Source organism: Lithobates pipiens, unplaced genomic scaffold (genome assembly GCF_037356315.1).
Source record: "Lithobates pipiens isolate NorthernLeopardFrog02 unplaced genomic scaffold, aLitPip1_a1.2 Scaffold_16, whole genome shotgun sequence".
NCBI classification, from domain to species: Eukaryota; Metazoa; Chordata; class Amphibia; order Anura; family Ranidae; genus Lithobates; species Lithobates pipiens.
In genome coordinates this window covers 217,222,317-217,245,098 of record NW_027507748.1, presented here as the reverse complement: position 1 = coordinate 217,245,098, position 22,782 = coordinate 217,222,317, and the positions used below count along the sequence as shown (strand labels likewise).

General features: G+C 45.5%; 1 protein-coding gene across 4 annotated transcripts in view; it reads left to right on the top strand.

Annotated features, from left to right (window-relative positions):
• Positions 1-22,782, top strand: part of ARID1A (AT-rich interaction domain 1A) — a 154,527-nt gene that overhangs the window by 45,577 nt on the left and 86,168 nt on the right. For all 4 annotated transcript variants that reach the window (XM_077481037.1, XM_077481036.1, XM_077481039.1 and 1 more), the window contains exons 2-3: positions 1,546-1,746; positions 3,659-4,066. In XM_077481037.1, the coding sequence (XP_077337163.1) occupies positions 1,546-1,746; positions 3,659-4,066 (609 nt within the window). The remainder of the gene's footprint in view (positions 1-1,545; positions 1,747-3,658; positions 4,067-22,782) is intronic.

Here is a 22,782-nt window from a genome sequence, read left to right as displayed (position 1 = left end):
AGCGGTGACATCGCTGGCTCCTGTGTCAGGTAAGTGACACATAATGGGCTACTATGTGATGTCCATTATGCTTTACCTTTGCAGGGAGACAAATAGGAAGTAAACCCATTAGGGTTTACTTCCTCTTTAAGGCAGGGGTTGACAAATTTGCTTGGAATCTAGGAGCCAGCTAAAAAAAAGTTAGGAGCCAGGTCTGTGACGGCGATCTGGACCTGTCCCTGGCCTGACATGGAGACGAGTGAGGGGAAGATAGCCCTCAGCCCCCCCACCTGTCTCCAAGTCATTGCCCATAGCTCTTAGAGGGACATTTGTTTTGTTTTTTTCAAATGACAATTTTTTTTTAAATTGCATTTTAGTGTATATATGAGATGTGAGGTCTCTCTGACCCCAGATCTCATATATGAGGACCTGTCATGCTTTTTTCTATTACAAGGAAGGAACCATAGGATCACAGAAGGCCTCAAAGCCAGGGGCTCAATTACCGGCCACCGGCGGCAAGGCCTGACGCGATCACGCCAGGGGGGGGGGGGGGGGGGGGGATGGTCTGTGCTGCGCCAGGTCGTTAATTCTAGTCACAAATGCGACCTGTCGCCCAGGTTTTGTCGAGCCCTGCTTTAAGGAACTGTTTAAACCAGTCCACACATTCTTTGTGTAATGCCTGTAGTTGTGTAGGGGTGATGGGTTGCTACAATGTATTAAACAGTTTACTTTTTTAAAATAAATCAGGTTATTAGTGCCTAGAGGGAGAAACGTGTTTTTTTTTTTGTTTTTTTTTTTTTTGTCATTGGTGTGTGGCCAGCCCTAGTGGAAATTGTATTATTCACATGTATAGCTGAAATAACAATCTCTTGGTTTTCCTAGCTGTTTTTCACATGCACACTAGATCCAAGCTTGGCAGTAATGCAAATTAGCCATGTGTCTAACTATGCCAGCGTTTTCTACCTCCTATTTTCTTTTCTCTGTGTGGGACAGGGCCATGGCTTTAGGTGTGGCTAGTTCAGTAGGGCAAATCATGTTGCCGTTGTGGCCCCCCTCCCCCTCTTACCTCGTGTCCCCAGAGCACAGATCCTGTCATTCATTGCCTGCCAATGCTCAATACCAGACAGCCGGCTCTTGGCCGCACTTCAGATGGGTGTACAGCTGGGACCTGTTATACTTCGGCAGTTTGCCCTTCCAGTTATAAATAGATCTTACTGCCAGCCTTCATCAGGATAGTCCCAGAAGTAATAAGCAGGTTAATTACTGTGGGAACACGGGCCTTCCATGTAGTCACCCTCCAACACTGCCTGCACAAAATTCTGCAACAGAGCAGTAACAGATTGCACCTGTCAAATTACAAGGCATCATGCTGTAGTTTCTTGGAAAGCGGAACTTTATGAAAGGGCTATTGAGATGTATGTGCTCTAAAGTATAATGTGTAGATGACCACAAATGTGTATTTGTATGTGCAGCTGTTTTTTCTGATCCACTTCTATCGTGGTAGTGAAAGGGAATGGATTCACAAGGATGAAATGTGTGAAAATTATCAATGGTTTGTCTTTACAGCCTGCCAGTCCCATGGATCAAATGGGGAAGATGCGACCCCAACCATATGGCTCCGCAAATCCTTACAGCCAGCAGCCAGGACCTCAACAAGGACACACTGGTTATCCAGTGCAGCCTTATTCTTCACAAACTCCACAGAGATACCCAATTCCCATTCAGGGTCGACCTCAAGGGGGAATGGGCATACAGTATGGACAACAGGTACAGTATATTCTTCCTGTAAACTGAAACAATAAAAGGCCAACTCTAAGCTGCTTTTAATGTACCCATGTGCTGCAGTGAATCACTTTTAGTCCCATAGCATTGATGTTTTGTAGTCTACCCTACTATAATTTATTACAGGTACTTGTATAGCTCCATAAATGTATGCAGCACTTTACATATATATTGTACATTCACATCAGTACCTGTCCTCAAGGAGCTTACAATCTAAGGTAGAGGTTTACCGATATATACTTGCCGATATTTGCCATTTTTTAATTAATCGGTATTGGCCGATTGTGCTGATAAGAAGGCTGATTATAACTACAGCGTGACTTGCAAATGACTTCTGTAATAGAAGTCAATGCAAGTTGCCTGAGTCTTCAGTGAAGCGACTGAGCAAAGAGATGCAATGTTTACACTTCCGAATGAACTGAGCTCTGTGTGTAGAGTTCTCAGTTTAACCATTTAAAGACTAAATCTTTTCTCACACTTGTTGCTTACAAGTAAAAAGCCTGCATTTTCTGCCAGAAAATCGCTTGGAACCCCCAAAACGTATATATATTTTTTTAGGAGAGATCCTAGGAAATAGCGGTTGCTTCAATATTTTGTTACACAGCATTTGCGCAGAGGTCTTTCAAACGCAATTTTTTGGGGACAAATACACGAATGATTTTAAAAAAATAAAGTAAAACCGTAAAGTTAGCCCATTTTTTTCGTCCAAAAGTTTTGATTACCTGTTTTTATTTAAATATATATATTGTATAAAAATTTTTTTTCTGTATCGCTTATTAAGGCTGCTTTCACACTGGAGCGGGCAGGTGCTAGTTTTAGCTGCGCTTTACCGTCATTTTAGCGGTGCTATTCGGCTGTTAGTGGGGGGCATATAGCCCAGCTAGCGGCCGAGGAAGAGATTAAATGTGCCCTTGAAGTGCCGCTGCCAAATCGCATTGCATGCACTTCGGCAGTGGTGCCCATTCATATCAATGAGCAGGAGTGGTGGAGGAGCGGTATACACCACTCCAAAGGTGCTGCTTGCAGGTCTTTTTTTTTTTTTTTTTTTTTTTTTTTAAATGTACTGCCAGCGCATCGCCTCAGTGTGAAAGCACTCGGGCTTTCACACAGACTGCAGGGGAGCCGTTTTACAGGCGCTATTTTTAGCCCAAAAGCGCCTGAAAGACACCCCAGTGGAAAGATGTCTGTTAGATTTTATGAGGGGGGGGGGGGGGGGGTGGAAGGAATTGGCCTAACCTTGTCGCTCAAAGTACATGAGCATCGTTTAGGCAGATTGAAAGCAAAGTGGCCTCATAGACTTCAATGGTAACACCTGAAAAATCGCTCAGCATGAGCATTTTACGAGTGTTTTTGTCGCATGTTCAAAACGGCAGCCCTTCACCCTAATCTCCTTCTCCTAGTGCTTTTCTGTTGGCCAAAATAAAAATACCTGAAGCTTGACTACACATGAAAAATGCTTGTTATAACTCTTATAAAACACTCGTAATATGCTTGCAGAACTCTCAAATAAAAACGTCTAAAAATCTCTACTTGGGTTTAAACGTGGCCCTAAGGGCTTGTTTACATGTTCATTGAGCTAAATTTTTCTGCACATCACCACACATAGTGTGAACTGGGCAGGTTTTTTTACATGCCTTCTATCTGTAGTGGTGTGTAGAACATGGACATAATGTGAACAACCCCTCAAATAAATTTGTTGATGAGGCAACAGTGAATTTTGCATAGCTTTGCAATTACTAGAAATCCATTATTCTTACTGGTATCAGTACTTTAACTGATTTGAAGGCATTGCTTGGGAAAAAACCTGTGTATGACCTAAAGTTTTGCTCGAGTATACGTTGGGGGTCCTGCTTGCCATGTTTTTAAACCTCCCTTTTTTTTTTTTTCATCTTCTCAGATGTCTTCATATGGGCAACAGGGCCCAGGGCCCTATTCTCAGCAGAGCCAGTCTCCATACTACAACCAACAGAGCCTTCACCCTCCACAGCAGCAAACACCACCACAGTCCCAGTATTCTCAACAGCAACCAGCTCCCCAGTCATACAGCCAACAACAGACTTCTTCATCCCAGCCTCCTTCCAGCCAGCCTGTGCAGCCCAATTTCACCCAACAGCAGCAGTCCCCATCTCCTTCACCCTACACACAGCAACAGCAGCAGGGTCCCCCCACCAGTTCACAAAGCCAGTCACCATATTCCCAACAAGCTCCTCAGTACCCAGCTTCACAACAGCAAGGATCATCCTATTCGTCATCAGGCTCACAGCAGGGGAGTACTTATTCTCAGCAACGCTTCCCTCCACCACAGGTAAGAAAAATTCAAAGGTGAAATTTCATGCTTAGTGATTGACTTTGCCCTTTTAAAAATGTACAAAATTTTCTCTAAAAAGTCAGGTTTTTTTTTTTTATTTTTTTTTTTTGCAAAGACCCTAGAGGAGAAAATGGAGATTGTATAAGAAAAAGTGACAAATATGTGTCAAGATGGCATAGATCAGTGGACTGGAAAAAAATGTATTCAATTGTGCAAATAATGAATACAGTCTGAGAATAATAGCAAAGTGATGCAAAAGAATACTTGTGGTGCATACACCTAAAAAACAATATTAAAGTGCACAGTGCAAAACATAATTTCTGTGTAAAAACATAAATATGAAACTTTAAAATGGATATGTTAAAATAAGTGCAAAAAACCTGCAAATAAAATGCGTAATATCACCATATAGTATACTGCTATCATATATTCTGCATATCAATAATGAATGTGCTCACATGCAACACCTGAGCAAACTGATTCGCATGCGTGAGAAAGTACATATCAATACAGTAAATAATTTGGTCAATCTGGTAACGTATAGTCCATACCAATCCGTACAGACAGGTGTAATTGTCAAAGGTGCCAGTCTTTTACTTCAAGATCTTCTGAATAAAGAATGGCATATGTAACTGCTGATATCCACTATACGTTAAATATTTCCTATGTGAAAAATGGCATTAAAAAGTGCAGGTGCTTCACTGTGCAAAGTTATCTGATGTGCAAATATTCCAAATGTGCAAAAGTGTTTCTTCTTTCTGTCAAACCACACTAATGGCCTCTTACCTTGCAGTAAAGAGGTAACCGCATATATTAACCACTTTCAGACCGGACCATTTTGCTGGCTTAAGGCTAGACCACTTTTTGCGATTCGGCACTGCGCTGCTTTAACTGACAATTGCGCGGTGGTGCGACGTGGCTCCCAAACAAAATTGATGTCTTTTTCCCTGCAGTTTTTGTTTTTATTGCGCTATAAAAAGCGACAATTTTGAAAAAAACTGCATTATTTTTTACTTTTTGTTATAATATATAATCCCCCCCCCCCCCAAAAAAAATAAATATTATATATAATCTAAATTTTTTTGTGACTGCGACATTATGGCGGACGCATCGCACATTTTTGACTTTTTTTTTTTTTTTTTTTGGGACCATTATCATTTTATACAGCAGTCAGTGCTATACAAATGCACTGATTCCTGTGTAAATGGCAGCGGAGCGGTTAACCAGGGGGTGGCAGTGTAGGGGTTAAGTGTTCCTAGGGACGTTTTACCAACTGTGGGGGGCTGGGCTTTGTGTTAGTGAACACTGATCTCTGCTCCAATCGCATGGAGCAGAGATCAGCGTCACTTGTTTCTAGGCAGAACGGGGAGATGCTGTTTACAACAGCATCTCCCCATTCAGCCGCCCCGTGAGACGATCGCGGTTATACCCGTGGCGATAGTCCACTAGACCAACGACCGGACTCACGGGGGGGGGGGGGGGGGGGTCCCGACCACCACGAGAGCGTGCCACCACCAGTGTGTGCACGCAATGGCAGGGCGGCATATAGAAATGGACGTACCTGTACGCCAATATGACTGCCCGTGCCATTCTGTTGACGTGTGCCGGTCGGGAAGTGGTTAAAGTACTGCCTGTTTCACCTCCTTTTCCCCATGTCCCAGGATCTGAGTAGATAATATTTATGCCTGGACCCTAGGGTTTTCCTTAGAATGTCTTTGCCTCTCAGCAGTAGCGGGAGTAGCTCAAGAGGAGAGTGCCATATAGTGTAGTATTTTTTTTTAAAAGCCAGCAGCGTGTTAAATAAAATACAAGGTACTCGCATTAAAAATCACAACACTTATCTCCTACGAGCACCAAGCTCGCTCACTTACATCAATATGGAGCGCCTATCCCATCCCTACGCGTGGCATCACGACCACGTGACTTCATCAGGGGAAGAATCTTTTGGTGGTATTTGATCACCTCCTACAGTTTTTTATTTTTTGCTTTTATAAACAAAAGCAAAGTTTAAAAAAAAAAAATTTCTGTCATTGACGGACACAGCCCTTCATCTTGACCTTGGTTATATTGCCCCTTCAGGAGAGGACTAGACAGAACATGTTTAAAACAGCAAAACTGCACAGTACCGCCCAGGGGGTGGTCCTACTGGCTATAACCCCTCACTGCATTCAGCAGCCCAGTTTTTTTTTCCTGCCTAGTATAGAAGGACCTGGCTCCCGGTGGGACCATTGGTCCTGGGAATTTTTTCTTTTTGCTGCATTTTGATTCCTCTGATCTGCAATCAACGGCCGGGCTGAGTGACAGGCTGGATAATATATATTCTGGTAGTCTCAAAAGCTGGTGCTGCTTCCCCAGACATCCCTGTTATGGCAACCGGTTCCCCTAAACCTGCGGTGCCTATGGACGCTCTGTTGGCAGTCCTGGAGTCCTTTTGTTGCCAGGGTGGAAGCGGCGTGCGGACACAAGGGGGGTAAAAAAATGCCCCCACCGTCTTCTGGGGAAAGCTCTGATTTAGACTCTGGTCCCGCTGTGGCAGGTGGCCCCTATTCTGACATGTCAGAGGATGCGGACCAGGACTGGTCGGACAGTGACAATTGCTGTCTGGGTCAGCACAGGAAACGGCACTTGTAGGAGCACTTATTACAGCGGTGCGGTGTACCATTAAGATGGAGGATACGGTAGGAGCATCTACAGAGGTGTCAGTCCCTTTCGGGTCCCACAAGCTGGCCCGCACAGCTTAGGTGTTTCCATACCTAATTTATTTTGATAAGTTTATTTACAAGGAGTGGGGAAGCCCGTAGCGGGCCTTTTCAGTCCCAAAATGCATCGAGGTGCGTTAACCCTTTGAGGAGAGTTTCCCTCTGATTGTTGACCCCCCCCCTGGTATCTAGGTTAAATAAGGTAACCAGGATTCCGGTGGAAGGGATCCCTGCTTTCAAGGACCTCGAAAGCCGAGACTGTTGCCCGGTCCATGTTTACGGCGGTGGGGGTCAGCATTGCAGCCAGTGTTGGCCACTGCCCTGGTGTCGGACGCTTACTGAATAGGCTAAATTGTTACACCGTGAGTTGGAGAAGCAAGAGGCTTCCCTGGTCTGCGTGGAGCTGGCTGTCCAGTTGGTGCAGGGCCTTGAGTATGTCTGATGCGGCCTTAGATAAGGCTCCCTTGCTCTCTAGAGCCTCGATAGCAGTAGTGCTACGTTGACTTATTTGGCTGAAATGCTGGTCTGTGGACCAGACTTCTAAGAAAGCACTGGCGCATATTTGCACTTCCAGGGAGAGAGGCTATTTGGAGCCTCGCTGGATGTCATTAAGAATTTTATTGGGGGTAAGAGTACATTGCTCCCACAGTCCAGGAAAGGTAAGGAGCCACACCGTAGTTTAGTCAGGATATAAGCGTTTTTCTTGTCCGCCAAACGTATTCCCCCCCCCCCAACCTTCATCTTCTTACGGCTCATCAGGAAGCCCTGTTCGTGGCAGTACAGGACCTGCTGCTGCGCGGGGTGATGGTGCCTGTACCAATGCAGGAAAGGTTTCAGGGATTCTACTCCAGTCTGTAGTCCCAAAGAAGGAAGCGGTCCGTCCGCTCCTGGATCTCAAGTCCCTCAACCGCTTTGTGAAAGTACAAAGGTTCAGGATGGAATCAGTGGTCACTGCACTCCATCAGAGGGATTTCCTGGTGTCCCTGGACATCAAGGACGCATACTTGCATGTCCCCATATGCATCAAGCATCAGATGTTTCTGCGATTTTTGCGGTCGGGGACGAGCACTACCAATTTGTAGCTCTCCCTTTTTAGCCTGGCGTCAGCACCGAGGGTCTTCACCAAGGTGCTAGCCCCAATTCTGGCTTTGCTAAGGCAGCGAGGGATCACAATCGTGGGTTACCTGGACGACCTCCTTCTGAGAGAAGCTTCTACCTCAGAATTAAGGGAGGATGTGGCAATCGCCATGCAAACTCTTCGGGAGTTTGGTTACTGAACCTTCAGAAGTCGCTGTTGCTGCCAACCCAACGCCTGGAGTACCTGGGCTTGCTTCTGGACTCCTCAGAGGTGAGAGTCTTTCTCCCTTCAGACAAGCTGCAGACTCTTCAAGCTGTGATGAAGTTGTTGGTGTCCTGCAGGTGGTTGTCTCTGCTTTTTAGCATGGGAGTCCTGGGTCTCATGGTAGCCACTTTCGATGCGGTACCATATGCTCTATTCCACACTTTAGTTTCGCAAAAGGAGATCCTGTCCAAATGGGACAAATCTCCATTGTCCCTGAATTGTCAAATTTGGGCGAGCCAGTTAGTCAGGATTCGCTGTTCTGGTGGCCAAGGTCGCCAGCCCTTCGGTCCAGGAAGTCGTTACTTCCTCTTCATTTGACGGTGATCACAACGGACGCCAGCCTGACCGGTTGGGGGGGTTTGGGGCATACAGTCGGCCCAGGGTCACTGGATGCAGGAAGAATCCTGCCTGCCAATCAATATGCTGGAGCTTCAGTGATCAGGCGGTGCCTCGTCACAGGGGCTGCAGCGGTGTACCGTTGGACAACGGCACTGTGGTGGCGTATGTAAATCGAGGAACAAGGAGCTTGGCTGCAGCACTGGAGGTCGCTCACATCCTGCGATGCGCAGAGCAGCGCGTGCCGGCTCTGGTGGCATAGAAAACTGGCAAGTGGACTACCTAAGTGGTGAGATACTGGATCAAGGGGCATGGTCGCTGCATCCAGATGTATTTCGGCTCCTTTGCCTAAGGTGGGGCACGCCAGATGTGGATCTCCTGGCCTCTCGACTCAATTGGAAGGTACAGAGGTTTGTGGCCAGGTCAAAAGATCCCTGGGTGGATGCGGTAGACGTGTTGGTGGCTCCATGGGGGCCATTATTGGCTGATTTATACCCCCCCAAACTTCTACCACGTCTACTTTGCAGAGTGGAGGCTGAGGTGATTCTGGTTGCCCCATATTGGCCTCAGCATCCGTGGTACGCCGGCATAGTATGAATGGTGGCAGATATTCCTTGGCGGCTGCCGATGCGAGAGGACCTCCTGTCGCAAGGTCCAATGCTTCGTCACTGGCTTTAACTTCATGGCTGTTGAAAGCCAGGTGCTAAGGGACCAGGGTCAGTAATTGCCACTATGCTAAGGGCACGGAAGTAATCATCTCGGAAGATTTATCACTGTACGTGGAAGGCCTACATCTCCATGTGTGAGGAGATGGGCTGGCGTCCACACACATACTCAGTTTCCAGGATCCTGTTTTTGCAGCGAGGAATGGGTCAGAAACTTGCCTTCTGCACCATTAAGGGGCAGCTATCATCAGCTTAGGCTGTCTTTTAAAAAAAAAAAAAAAAAAAAATGCCAAAATTCAGCCACGACAATAGCCAAAAAAGAAAAGTAAATTCCACCAAAAAAAAAAAACTTGGTTATATCGGTTTTAACCACTTGAGGACCGCCGTATTGCCATTGTACGTCAGCACAATGGCACAGGCAGGCATAATCACGTACATCTACGTGATTGCCTTCCAGCGGGTGGGGGGTCCCATCGGACCCCCTCCCGCTGGTTACGGCGGTCCGATTCGGTCCAGCAGCGATCCGTGATGAGGGGATGGCCGTTCGTTTTCGGCCACCCCTCTGGATCGCTCCTGGCCAATGAGAAGCTTCCTCCCCTGTGTATTGTTTACACAGGAAGGAGGAAGTGATGTCATTCTCCTCGGGGCGGTCTTTTTGACCGGACTACGAGGAGAAGAGTAAAAGTAAGTCTGCACGAACACTACACTGACATGTAGGTACACACAGGCACACAAACGCCCCCCGATCCCCCCCCCCCGCCCCCCCTCCCCCCCCAGTCACAGTGTCACTGATTGCATTGATCATTTCTTTACTGATCAATGCATTCAGTGTCAGTTGTGACAGTAAAAACTGTCAGGACAGTTAGTGTTAGGTCCAGGGTAGCCCCCTATCACCCCCCAATAAAGATTTAACCCCCTGATTGCCCCTAGAGTTAACCCTTTCACCCCCTTTTGCCAGTGTCACTAAGCGATCATTTTTCTGATCGCTGCATGTGTCGCTAGGTAGCTAGTTATTTTTTTAGGTTCACCGCCAGGTTTTTATATCGCTAGGTACCCCGATATACTACCCAATAATGTTTTTAACCCCTGATTGCCGCTAGTTAACCCTTTCACCCCCTTTTGCCAGTGTCACTAAGCGATCGTTTTTCTGATCGCTGCATTAGTGTCGCTACAGTCGCTAGGTAGCTAGTTATTTTTTTAGGTTCACCGCCAGGTTTTTATAGCGCTAGGTACCCCGATATACTACCCAATAATGGTTTTAACCCCCTGATTTCCGCTAGTTAACCCTTTCACCCCCTTTTGCCAGTGTCACTAAGCGATAATTTTCTGAACGCTGCATCAGTGTCGCTAGTGTCGCTAGGTAGCTAGTTAACTAGGCTCCCAAAAAGTCCCCCACATGTGGTATCCCCGTACTCGGGAGAAGCAGCAGAATTTATTTTGGGGTGTAATTTGACTTCTGCCCATAGCATGTGTGAGCAATATATCATTTAGTGACAACTTTGTGCAAAAAAAAAAAAGTTTGTAATATTCCCGCAACTTTTGGCAAAATATAAAATATTCCATGGACTCAACATGCCTCTCAGTAAATAGCTTGGGGTGTCTACTTTCCAAAATGGGGTCATTTGGGGGGGTTTTGTGCTATTTTGGCATTTTATGGCCTTCGAAACTGTGATAGGTAGTGAGGAGTTAAATCAAAAATTTGCACCCTTAGAAATCCTGAAGGTGGTGATTGGTTTTCGGGGTGCCGTGCGCGACTAGACTCCCAAAAAGTCCCACACATGTGGTATCCCCGTACTCGGGAGAAGCAGCAGAATGTATTTTGGGGTGTCATTTCACATATAACCATGGCATGTGTGAGCAATATATCATTTAGTGACAACTTTTTGTAAAAAAAATTTTTTTTTTTTTTTTTTTTTGTCATTATTCAATCCCTTAGGACAAAAAAAATAAATATTCAATGGGCTCAACATACCCATCAGCAATTTCCTTGGGGTGTCTACTTTCCAAAATGGGGTCATTTGGGGGGGGATTTGTACTGCCCTGCCATTTTAGCACCTCAAGAAATGAGATCGGCAGTCATAAATTAAAAGCTGTGTAAATTCCAGAAAATGTACTCTAGTTTGTAGACGCTATAACTTTTGCGCAAACCAAAAAATATACGCTTATTGACATTTTTTTTACTAAAGACATGTGGCTGAATAAATTTTGCCCTCAATGTATGACTAAAATTTAGTTTATTCGATTTTTCTTATAACAAAAAGAAGAAAATATCTTTTTTTTTCAAAATTTTCGCTCTTTTTCCATTTATATCGCAAAAAAAAAAAATCGCAGAGGCAATCAAATACCATCAAAAGAAAGCTCTATTTGTGGGAAGAAAAGGACGCAAATTTCGTTTGGGTGCAATATTGCATGACCGCGCAATTACCAGTTAAAGCAGCGCAGTGCGAAATTGCAAAAAGACCTCTGGTCCTTAAGGTGTTTATTGGTCCGGAGCTGAAGTGGTTAATAAATGTATCCCGATTTAAGGCCATCTTGTGGTTAAAAAGCAGTATTGCATTCAAAAATTACCAAAATGTCATTCCAACTTTTAATTTAGAATTTTTTTTGGGAGGAATGTCTTTACACAGTCATTAAGATATGTTCCTTATCCTAAGTGAGATTTATTTGCCTTTAAAATTTCACAACAAAATGGGGGGGGGGGGGGGGGGGGGAGAGAGAAATCATGTGCATCTGCATAGTCTTGATACAAAGTGGACTTTAAAGCCCCTTCTTATACCTACATGTCCACCTAAGCAGAGCTCGTCTGGTTCTCCAAATGTAGGACTTGTGGGCAAATTGGTATGTAACCCACATTTTGAAGTGGAACATGTAATGGCGTGACAGGCAAATTACCTGACATACTATTGAACATAAGTTGATCTGTTCTCTTGTTCACAATTGCATTGATGGCACACACCAGCGTTTTAAAAACCTGTTAGGTTTTGAAAAAATGCAGGCTTATTGCAGGGAGGATCACTGACATTAGGAGCCACCCCATCTCAGAGATGGCACACCTCTATAAAATTACTTTGGGGTTTCTCAGGTAAGATTGGCCCCAATATCCTGTCAATGGACTATTTTTTCTATGGGCATAATATTGGTTGGAGTAGGTGGTAACAACGGCGAGGAACATTCTCCATTGTCGTTATTGGCTCTGTTCTAAACGGTATTCTTTACAATTATTTTTATTTGTCAGTTTGTGCCTGTGAATGGACTGTGTTGATTGTCACGACTTGTAACAGCAATCGTAAACAATTTTGTTGCAGTTTGCAACCAGCTCTCCTACTCGCCCCCCTAGATTTGCAGGGAAATGAGTCCTAGGTGCCCGTTCGAAACAAGTTTTTTAAAGTGTGCGCCAGTGCTAGATTATAACCGGTGCCATTGCCTGCTTGCAGCTAGTACGATTACAGCTTTGTCTAAAATGTGCAACAAATGCAGTGAAAACGCACCTAAAAATTTTAGAGTGGACTCTTACAGTATTAAGCTGTAATGGCTGCTTATGATTAGAGTATGAAGAGTTCCCTGTCAAGTCATGCATACTACCATACCAAGTATTGAACATCCAAGAGAAATGCAGTAGGAAAATGTAGTCCCAGAGAGCCCCCCCCCCCCCTAAAGGTGTCCTAGGAACCCTTTCAAATCCTTTTTTGAATACCCTCTATTGCGGTAGTGGCTGTCTGTTCCTATTTACAGCTCAACCGTGAGATGGAAAATTAACATTTTTACACTCAAACTATTTAATTGTAAAAAGAATGTGACCTTTTACGTCCAACTGTTCATTGTCAGTAACTCTGTTCTAGATATGCCAGGCCATTTCAGTGGAGGCTTATCTGATTCTGAATTTTAAAATCTTCATGCCCTGACTTTACAAATGGGAATAAGGCAGAAAAATCAGCTGAAATCCATATTGGTTCATGCCCCTCATCTCCAGTATACCTTTTATCCTCCAGTCATGTCCAGGACATGCAATCAAATGACATTTTTTATATTTTAATGACTAATCTCCGCACCTTCCCAAAAGTGACTTGATGTGCTCCTCAATTTGGGCTGTTCATCAACTTTTTTTAAAATGAAAACCGTTCCATAAACGTTTAAACCCAGTTAAATATCTTCATCAATAAATACCTCACTTCACAGGCAGACTTAAAGTGATTGTAAAGGCTCGTGTTTTTTTTTTTTTTTTCTTCTATAGCAATACTGTTATACTTGCCACCTCTGTACAGTTGTTTTGCACAGAGCAGCCTAGATCCTCCTCTTAAGCCCCTCTTTACTGCTGCTAGCCCCTCCCTCCATTTGAGTGCAGCCAGCAGCTTGCAACAGGAGTCAGAGCATCGTGTATCTGTTCAGACTCTGAGCCCCGCCCCTTTCCATATTGACTGACTTTGGCTACCATGGCTGTCAATGGCACGGCTGCTCTCTCAGCCAGTCGGGAGGCGTGTCCTGGATGGTTGAGGGGATCGTGGACATCGTTGGGGAGAGAGAACGGCTCAGGTAGTCAATCGGGGGGGGGGGGGGGCTGCCTGCCTGCTACACACAAGCTTTTTATCTTAATTAATAGAATGCATTTACAACTACTTTTTTAATATAAAGTACTATGACCCCAGTAAATGTCAGGTATAGGGTGAAGTTGTACAGACACGGGTTACATTTGTTTTAGGCATTTATAAAGGGAAAGAGAGCCAGCTGGAGACCCCTCAATGCCCACCCTGTATGGGTAGCAACCAAAAGATAGCGTGGGCCCTTATGACCACCCTTATTTTAAAGCCAACCTCCATGTCACTACTTTAGTTTGTTTTGGACCAAGCTAGTCCAAATGACTGGTTTCCTTTACCAAGTGCTGCACTGACTCAAAGCACTGTGTGTATGTAGTTTAAGCTACATATACAGTACACCGTGCTGGGTTCCAGCGGACTTCCCATCTCACACCTGGAACAAAATAAGTCTAAGTGGCGCTCAGCCATAATAGGCAGCTATTTATTCTGTGAATGAATACAAAGCTTCCTCTGGATGAATTGGAGTGACATCAGCCCACCTCTCCTCAGCCAATTAGAGGAAGCTTTGTATTCAGACTATAATGCTGCATATGAATGGCTGAGCACTGCTCAGAAAGTCTCTCGTTATTTTGTTACAGGTGTGAGATTGGAAGTCTGCATCACAGCCAGAACATATATAGCAGAAGCTACATGGAGTATATACTTTGCTTAGAGCCACTGCAACGCTTGATTAAAACAAACTAATTCAAAGTAACAGCCTGGAGATCAGATTTAACTTGTGGTACATTTTGACCAAATCGCAAGGATTTTCCTCAAAGAATTGTCAACAATAACATGAAAGGGGAAAATTCATCACGCTTTGTGTAGTGAGGATCTTTTGACACCTAAATGACAGGTCTGTGATGTCTTTTCGTTTATACACCCATGTACATATTCAGGGAAGTATTTGGTCTGGTCTAAAATGTCTGCATTCACGACTACAATCTCAATATGTGGGAGGTATTTAACTGCTTAAGGACCGCCTCCTGCACATAAACGTCAGCAGAATGGCATGGCTGGGCACAAGCACGTACCAGTACGTTGCTCTTTAAGTGCCCAGCCGCGGGTCAGGAGAGCGCCGCCAGCAGCATGCTCATGACCCGATCCTGAGCTCCGTGGCCGCGGGACCAGCAGACCCGATCGCTGCTGGTGTCACCCGATCGGGTCCCAGAGCTGAAGAATGAGAGGTCTGTGTAAACAAACCTCTCCCTGTGCTTCCTAGTGTGGCTGTCACTGATCGTCTGTTCCCTGTTATAGGGAAAGACAATCAGTGATGTCACATGCCAGGCCACACCCCCTACAATAAAAGTCACACATAACCCCTCCTCGCCCCCTAGTGGTTAACTCCTTCACTGCCAGTGTCATTTACACAGGAATCAGTGCATTTAAATAGCACTGATTGCTGTATAAATGACAATGGTCCTAAAAATGTCCGATGTGTCCGCCATAATGTAGCAGTCTCAATAAAAATTTATGATCGCCACCATTAATAGTATAAAAACAATAAAAATAAAAATAAACTAAAACTATCTCCTATTGTGTAAACGCTATAACTTTTGCACAAACCAATGGCTAATTGCGGTTTTACCAAAACTATGTAGAAGAATACGTATCGGCCTAAACTGAGGAAAAAAATGTTTTATATATTTTTTGGGGGATAGTATAGCAAAAAGTAAAAAATATTACATTTTTTTTTTTCAAAATTGTCGCTCTATTTTTGTTTTGTAGCGCAAAAATAAAACGCAGAGGTGATCAAACACCACCAAAAGAAAGCTTTGTGGGAAAAATACGCTGATTTTTTATTTTTTTTTGGAAGCAGTGTCCACGACCGCACAATTGTCAGTTAAAGCGAAGCAGTGCCGAATCGCAAAAGGGGCCTGGTCCTTTGGCTGCAAATTGGTCCAGGCTTAAGTGGTTAAATGACCAGACCGATTAAGCCCCATCTCGCAAGGCTTGATGCACATTACTATTGTCGCTACTGACCTTCACAAGTTGGGTCTCTGCATAAAGGACTGCTTCCTATGATGCTTCACTATGGTATTAGTCGGCACCAGTGTGTTTTGTTGAGCACAGCCAGTGCTTCCAGTAGTGATGCACAGGTGCCCCTCACGGTATCGAGTAACGATACTTTGCGGTAAAGTTTGCGTCCTTACAAAATTAATGGAGTGTGATTCCTGCCTGAATTGTATACTTTCCTGCACTGCTCATGTGTGAACCCGGGTTTGTCAGTGATTGTGAGCCTGAGTTTGCAGTGGCGGGGAAACCCTCTCTGCATAACTAGTTTCACATACTCCGGCTCCCAATCCGACTCTGGACATCTGTGGCTTGGGTGCCTTCTGCCTTTTTCATTGCTATATTCCCAGCATCTCCAGTGGCTTTCTCCCTCCACTGGCTTGAGCCATCCACTGGACCTACCCCGCTATACCAGATTGCATTTTTTTTTTTCTTCTTGGCAGACTGCCTGAATGTTTTCTTTTGACAGCTGAGTGAGCAGATGAGTCTCTCCACATGTTGTATGAAAGAATCGCAAACTCTGCACTAGAGATGGGGGGGGGGGGGGGGGGTGGGGGTTCAATCAAACTATTTTTTAACTATTAATTGTGCAGCTCTAGGGGAAATCTTCCAATGGGGACACTAGTTCTGGTGACCAGGATGTCCCCAAGGAATTCCCTTAATTTCCCATTTTAGCTATGGGACAAAGTGAGGGGAAATCTCTGCAATGGACCACAGATGGCGAAAAAAAAAAATTGACGGCTTATAATCCCTTGCTCTATCCAAAATAGAGGGAAAAAACCTTTTGCCTATAGTTAACTTTTAATTCTCAAATGCTATCCTCATACGCAGGCGTAGCTTTATGTTTGAGAAATATCTTATTTAAATTATAACTTTGTGCAACAAAATACAACTTCATTTTATTCAGTTTCCAAAAAGCGTTTTTAAAAAAATCTTCAAAGACTGACCATGCCTCTTAACAAATAGGGGGGCTGTCTGTTTCCCACAGTGTGGTCATTTTGCGGATGTTTACTGTCCTGACAATTCAGGGCCTTCAAAAATGTGAGATAGTCACAATTGTATTGTCATGGCATTTTAAGAGTTTGGACCCCCTTTCACACTGCCGGTGTTTTTCAGGTGCTAAAAATAGTGCCGAAAAAAGTGGCTTCATTCACTCCAGTGTGAAAGCCTGAGAGCTTTCACATTGGAGCGGTGCACTGGAAGGTCATCAGAAAAAGTCCTGCCAGCCGCTTCTTTGGAGCGGTGAACTCGCTGCTGCTCCCCATTGAAATCAATATGGCATCGCTGTGATACCGCCGGCAAAACGCTGCTCTGGTGGCGTTTTGCGCGCTGCTTTAACCCTTTTTTGGCAGCTAGTGGGGGAGTTTTAAAACCGCAGCTGAATAGCGACAGTAAAGCGGCGCTAAAAATAGCACCGCTTTATTGCTGATGCCCTAGGCGGCTCGGTGTGAAAGGGGTCTTAAAGTGATTGTAAAATCTTGTGGGTTTATTTTATTTTTTATTTTTCAATGTAAATAACAAATCTGTTATACTTGCCACCTCTGTGCAGTGGCTTTGCACAGAACCACCCAGAGCCTCTTCTCGGGTGTCTCTTCTGTGCTCCCTGCCCCTCACTCCTGCCGAGTGCCCCCCACAGCAAGCAGCTTGCTTTGGGGCACCCATGCCAAGTTGCAGCTCCCTGTGTCCATTGAGGCATGGAGCTGTGGCCTGGCCCTGTGCTCGCTCGGCTGGTAAGGTATACGTTCTGGGGCACACATATGACTGGGCTACTGCTGTCTTGTCAGTAGGCCGTGGCCGGCAGCTGCCCTGCACTGCTCAGTGATGGGTTTGCCTGTGGAATGCATCCAGCAGTTCCTGCGGGAGGGGGTACATATGGTTCCACCTCTCTCGGCAGGATGGAGCAGCTGGGAATTCCCTGGGAGGTCAACTAGTGGATCTCTCACTCTTCCTTTGTTCTCCCTGTCCTTTCCTTCCTCCCCATGCTATGGGCCGCTGTTTGACTGGGCACATGGGGGTGCGGTGCATGTACCGGGGGGGGGGGGGGTGCACTGGGTCCTGGCAGGGGGGCTGTGTTGGGGGTCTGCTCATCCACTTCCCTTTTTTCTGGGCCACGGTGGGTGTCTGTGCTGTGTGAGCCATGTGGGGAGGCTGCTGCATGCTCTGAGGCCATTTTGTGGTAACCACAGCTTTTTTTTTTTTTTTTTTCTCTCCTTCAGCTGTTTTCTAGTGCGTCGGCCATTTTCTTGGCACACTCAGATGTTTTTTTGCTGAGGCGGGCATTTTCTAGTAGCCTCAGGTGGTTTTGCCTCTAGCACAGGGCGCTTGTTTCCTTCTAGAATGGCGTGCTTCCAAGCAGACACCTCGTGGATGGCACAGGGGACAGCAGCACAGAGCAGTACCTGGGTCAGGGTGGCGAGTCCTGCGGGGGGCCCTCCCTATTCTGCAGCTAGGAGGGTGGACTTGTGTGTACCTTGCCTTAGTTAGGTCCCTAATTGGTGACAGACAAGTGTGGGTCAGCTGACGCTTCTTCCCCCAGACATCCCTGTGATACAACTGGTTCCCCTGCACCTGCGGTGCCTATGGACACTGTCGGCGGTCCTGGTGCCTTTGTTGCCAGGGTGGAAGTGAGTTCTCTAAAGTTCCTCACATGGAATGTTAAAGGTATGCGCAATAAGATTAAACGCACAGCCGCCCTGACATTTAAGTCCCAGCGTGCGGACATTGTCACACTCGTTGAGACCCACATTACGGGCCATCTTCAATTCTCCCTTAAAAAGCCCGGATAGGTTGGGCATATCATGCCACCCACACCTCACATTCCAGAGAGTATCGGTTCTAATTACGAAGAGTGACGTTTCACCTGGTACTACTCCAAACGGACCGGCAGGGCAGATATATATTTATACACGCCACTATTAATGGATCCCTATGCTTATACTAGCCTGCTATGTCCCCCCTCCGTACAATTCATTTGTAATTAAGGAGGGCCTTTCCTTTATGGCACAATACCCCTCTACACCAGCAGTGTGGATGGGGGACTTAATATGACCCTCACACCCGCTCTAGACCGAATGGGCACGCCGGACCCCCCTATTGACCCACCGGCCCCATACCAGACTGCACCGCATATTGACCGACTTTGCCCTAGTAGACACTTGGCGCCACAAACATCTGTACGTTAAAGTCTTTTCGTGCTTCTCGGCCAGCCATAACACAATGTCGCAAATCGACTTCATTTTCATCTCAAGGACCCTGAAGCCTAAATTGGGAGATGTGGGCTTTGCTCCGAGAATTCCCTCGGATCACGCCACCTACTGGATTATGGGTGAAACTCTTGAAGACCTCTCCCCCTTATCCTTGACAGCTGAACTCATTTTGGCTGACTGCTTTGCAGGACCAGGATGACATCCCCATGGAATTGCAATATTTCACAGCCAATGGGGACTCAGCCACGTACAATATAGTGTGGGAGACATTTAAGCTTTACGCCCACTCCCTGCTCTCCACGCGTATTAACAGACTCAAGTGGTCATCACGCCTGGTTGTCCAACAGGCTGCGGAACACCTACAGGTGCTGGAGGAGCAGTTTCACTGAGACCCCTCGCCCAGCAATGCCAATCTCAGGTTCAGTCACGTCAGGTCTCCCAATTGCATATTGAGAGGGCCAAGCAGCGCGTTTTCTTCTGTAGGCAAAGGATATTTGAGTATGGAGAAAGATCGGGCAAACTGCTTGCATATCTTGCTCATTTAGATTTGCGTCCCCCGGTGGTGGTGTCATTGACGGACGGCCAGGGGAACGATATTGGGGATCTACAACGAGTGGAGGAGGAATTTGTGAGATTTTATCGCACTCTACACCTCCTGGGTCACCCACACTCCCCAAGCTAACTGACAGTTTAGGGAAATTTAATTCTTGCCAAGTAGTCTGACACCCAACGTGAACTCTTAGACTCCCATCACGAAGGAGGATATTTCTGAAGCCATCTCCTGCCTGGCCACTTCTAAAGCACCAGGATCGGACTTTTACACCACCTACTCTGAAATTTTAACCCCTAAACTCCATGACCTGTATAAATCTGTATTTGACTCTGGAATCCTACCCCCCTCCATGCAAGAAGCCCAAATTGTAGCAATTCCTAAGCCCGGTAAGGATCCCAAATATCCGAAGTCATATAGACCGATTTCTTTATTACTGGCTGACATTAAAATACTGGCTAAGATTCTTGCCTCCCTCCTTAAAAGGGGTTATTCTCACTGATCCACCCTGACCAGACTGGCTTTATGCCGGGGAAAAAAACAGCCACTCGGGTCTGCGTATTAATTGGTCTAAGTTCCAGATCCTTCCCATTGATCATTACCCCCCCCCCCCCCCCCCCGTCTCTCCCTAGGGTTTCTTTAAGTACCTTGGAGTGCAAGTCACTAGATCACTGAAAGACTATGCACCCCTGAATATTGAATCCCTGTACACCCTGATCAAGACCAAGACACAGACTTGGGCCAGACTACCCCTGGGTGTTATGGGATGCATCAGTCTGGTCAAAATGATTCTCCTCCCAAAGATACTCTACTTGATGTGGCATGCCCCCCTGTATATACCACAACATTTTTTCAAAACCATTGAATCAATTCTTAATTCGTCTGTATGGGGTCATAGCAGACACAAATTATCTTGGCGTTGGCTTACGCTGCTAAGAGTAGATGGGAGGTGGACGGAATAATTAAAGGTTGAGGAATGGGATGAAGTCTTGGGTGACGTTAAAGTTTCTCCCTGACTATCGGACCGCTTCACACAGTTGTATATCATACACAGGAAATATGACTCCCCAGAGGTTAGCTCATTTCAAACCCATGTACAACCCAGGATGCCGGCTATGCAACCACACCCCAGGCTCTTTCTATCACCTTATCTGGTCCTGCACAACCATCCAAGCATACTGGATACAGGTGATATGCTTCCTCCATGATTAGATGGGCTGTCCTGCTACCTTAGACCTGAAGAGGTATCTGCTGACAGATGCTGACAAACCCTTCACACCTTTTTACATGAGACGCTATTCTTGGCGAGAAAAGCGACTGCTCGTAATTGGATGCAGGCCCTTCTCCCCCCACAGTCCAGTGCTAGAAAAGAGATTAAAGCGGGATTCCACCCTAAAGTGGAACCTCCGCTGATCGGATCCCTCCGGTGTCACAATTGACACCTTTCAGGGGGGAGGGGGGTGGAGATACCTGTCAAAGACAGGTATTTTCACCCACTTCCGGGCATAGACTCCCGTGGGAGTCTACACCATTTCCTGCCCTGCCGCGCTGTCTGCTGGGACACACATGGGTCCCAGTGACAGCGCGGAGATTTCCTATTGCGCGGCTCGCGCATGCGCAGTAGGGAACCGGGAAGTGAAGCCGATTCGCTTCACTTCCTGATTCCCTCACCTAGAATGGTGACTACAGCAGCCGAGAGCCGAGCGATCGATCGGCCTCGGCTACCGACATCGCTGGAACCTGGGACAGGTGAGTGTCCATTTATTAAAAGTCAGCAGCTGTAGTATTTATAGCTGCTGGCTTTTAATAATTTTTTTTTTTTTTTTGGTGGAATCCCTCTTTAACGACACTCTTCCATACAAGAAGTTGATTTATGTACATAGACTGTCCTCATAAGTATGAGCAGGTCTGGAACAGATGGCAGACTGTGAAACGTACTTGAAATGTTGATTTGCTCATCCCTTATTCCCCCCACTTTTTGTGTTTTGTTGTTTTTTATTTTTATTATATGTTGACTTTACTCCCGCTGGGGGCTCAACCCTATATTACACAGATAACCTAATGTGCTCATGTACGTACTACTGTTTTGGCCATGTTGGCCTATACTATTTTCTGTACCATGCATATACTTATTCTTTCCTATTTATTTATTTATTTATTTTTTCCTCAATAAAATTGGTTTTTCAAGTTTAAAAAAAAAAACTGCTGATGAACCGCAAGTGGTCATCTCTCCGCTTTTGCATGTGAGAACTGCAGCGCTCGACAAAACCCGGGCGCCAGGTCACATTTGCGACTAGACCGCGTCGTCGCGTCGGGCCGCGCCGCCGGCCGGTAATTGAGCCCCCGGCTTTGAAGCCTTCTGTGATCCTATGGTTCCTTCTGGAATCTGGTGCCCTCTTGTGGTGGCCGTTGGAATTACAACCAGCAATGCTAATGGAGCTTGCCCTGCCTATCTCCTTCCCTTTACTTAGAACCTATATATATATATATATATATATATATATAAAAAATTATAACACCCTAGAGAGTAAAATGGTGGTCGTTGCAATACTGTCTCACACCGTATTTGCACAGCGGACATACAAACGCACTTTTTTTTGGGGGAAAAAATAATTTATTTAATAAATAAGACAACAGTAAAGTTAGCCCAATTTTTTTATATTGTTAAAAATGTTACGCCGAGTAAATCGATACCCAACATGTCATGCTTCAAAATTGCGCCCGCTCATGGAATGGCGACAAACTTTTACCCTTTAAAATCTCCATAGGCAACGTTTAAAAATGTCTACAGGTTGCACGTTTTGAGTTAGAGGAGGTCTGGGGCTAGAATTATTGCTCTTACTCTACCAATCGCAGCGATAGCTCACATGTGTGGTTTGAACACCGCTTTCATATTTGCGTTCGCTTCTGCACGCAAGCTTGGTGGGACAGGGCGCGTTTTAAAAAAAAATTTTTTTTTCCTTAACTTTTATTTTTTTTCACTGTTCTTTTAAAAAAAGTCACTTTTATTCCTATTACAAGAAATGTAAAAATCCCTTGTAATAGAAAAAAAGCATGACATGTCCTCTTATATATGAGATCTGGGGTCAGAGAGACCTCACATCTCATATTTACACTAAAATGCAATTTAAAAAAAATTTGTCATTTGAAAAAAATAAAACGTCCCTCCTAAGAACTATGGGCAATGACTTGGAGGCAGGTGGGGGGGCTGGGGGGCTATCTTCCCCTCACTCGTCTCCATGTCAGGCCAGGGACAGGTCCAGATCGCCGTCACGGACCTGGCTCCTAACTTTTTTTAGCTGGCTCCTAGATTCCAAGCAAATTTGTCAAC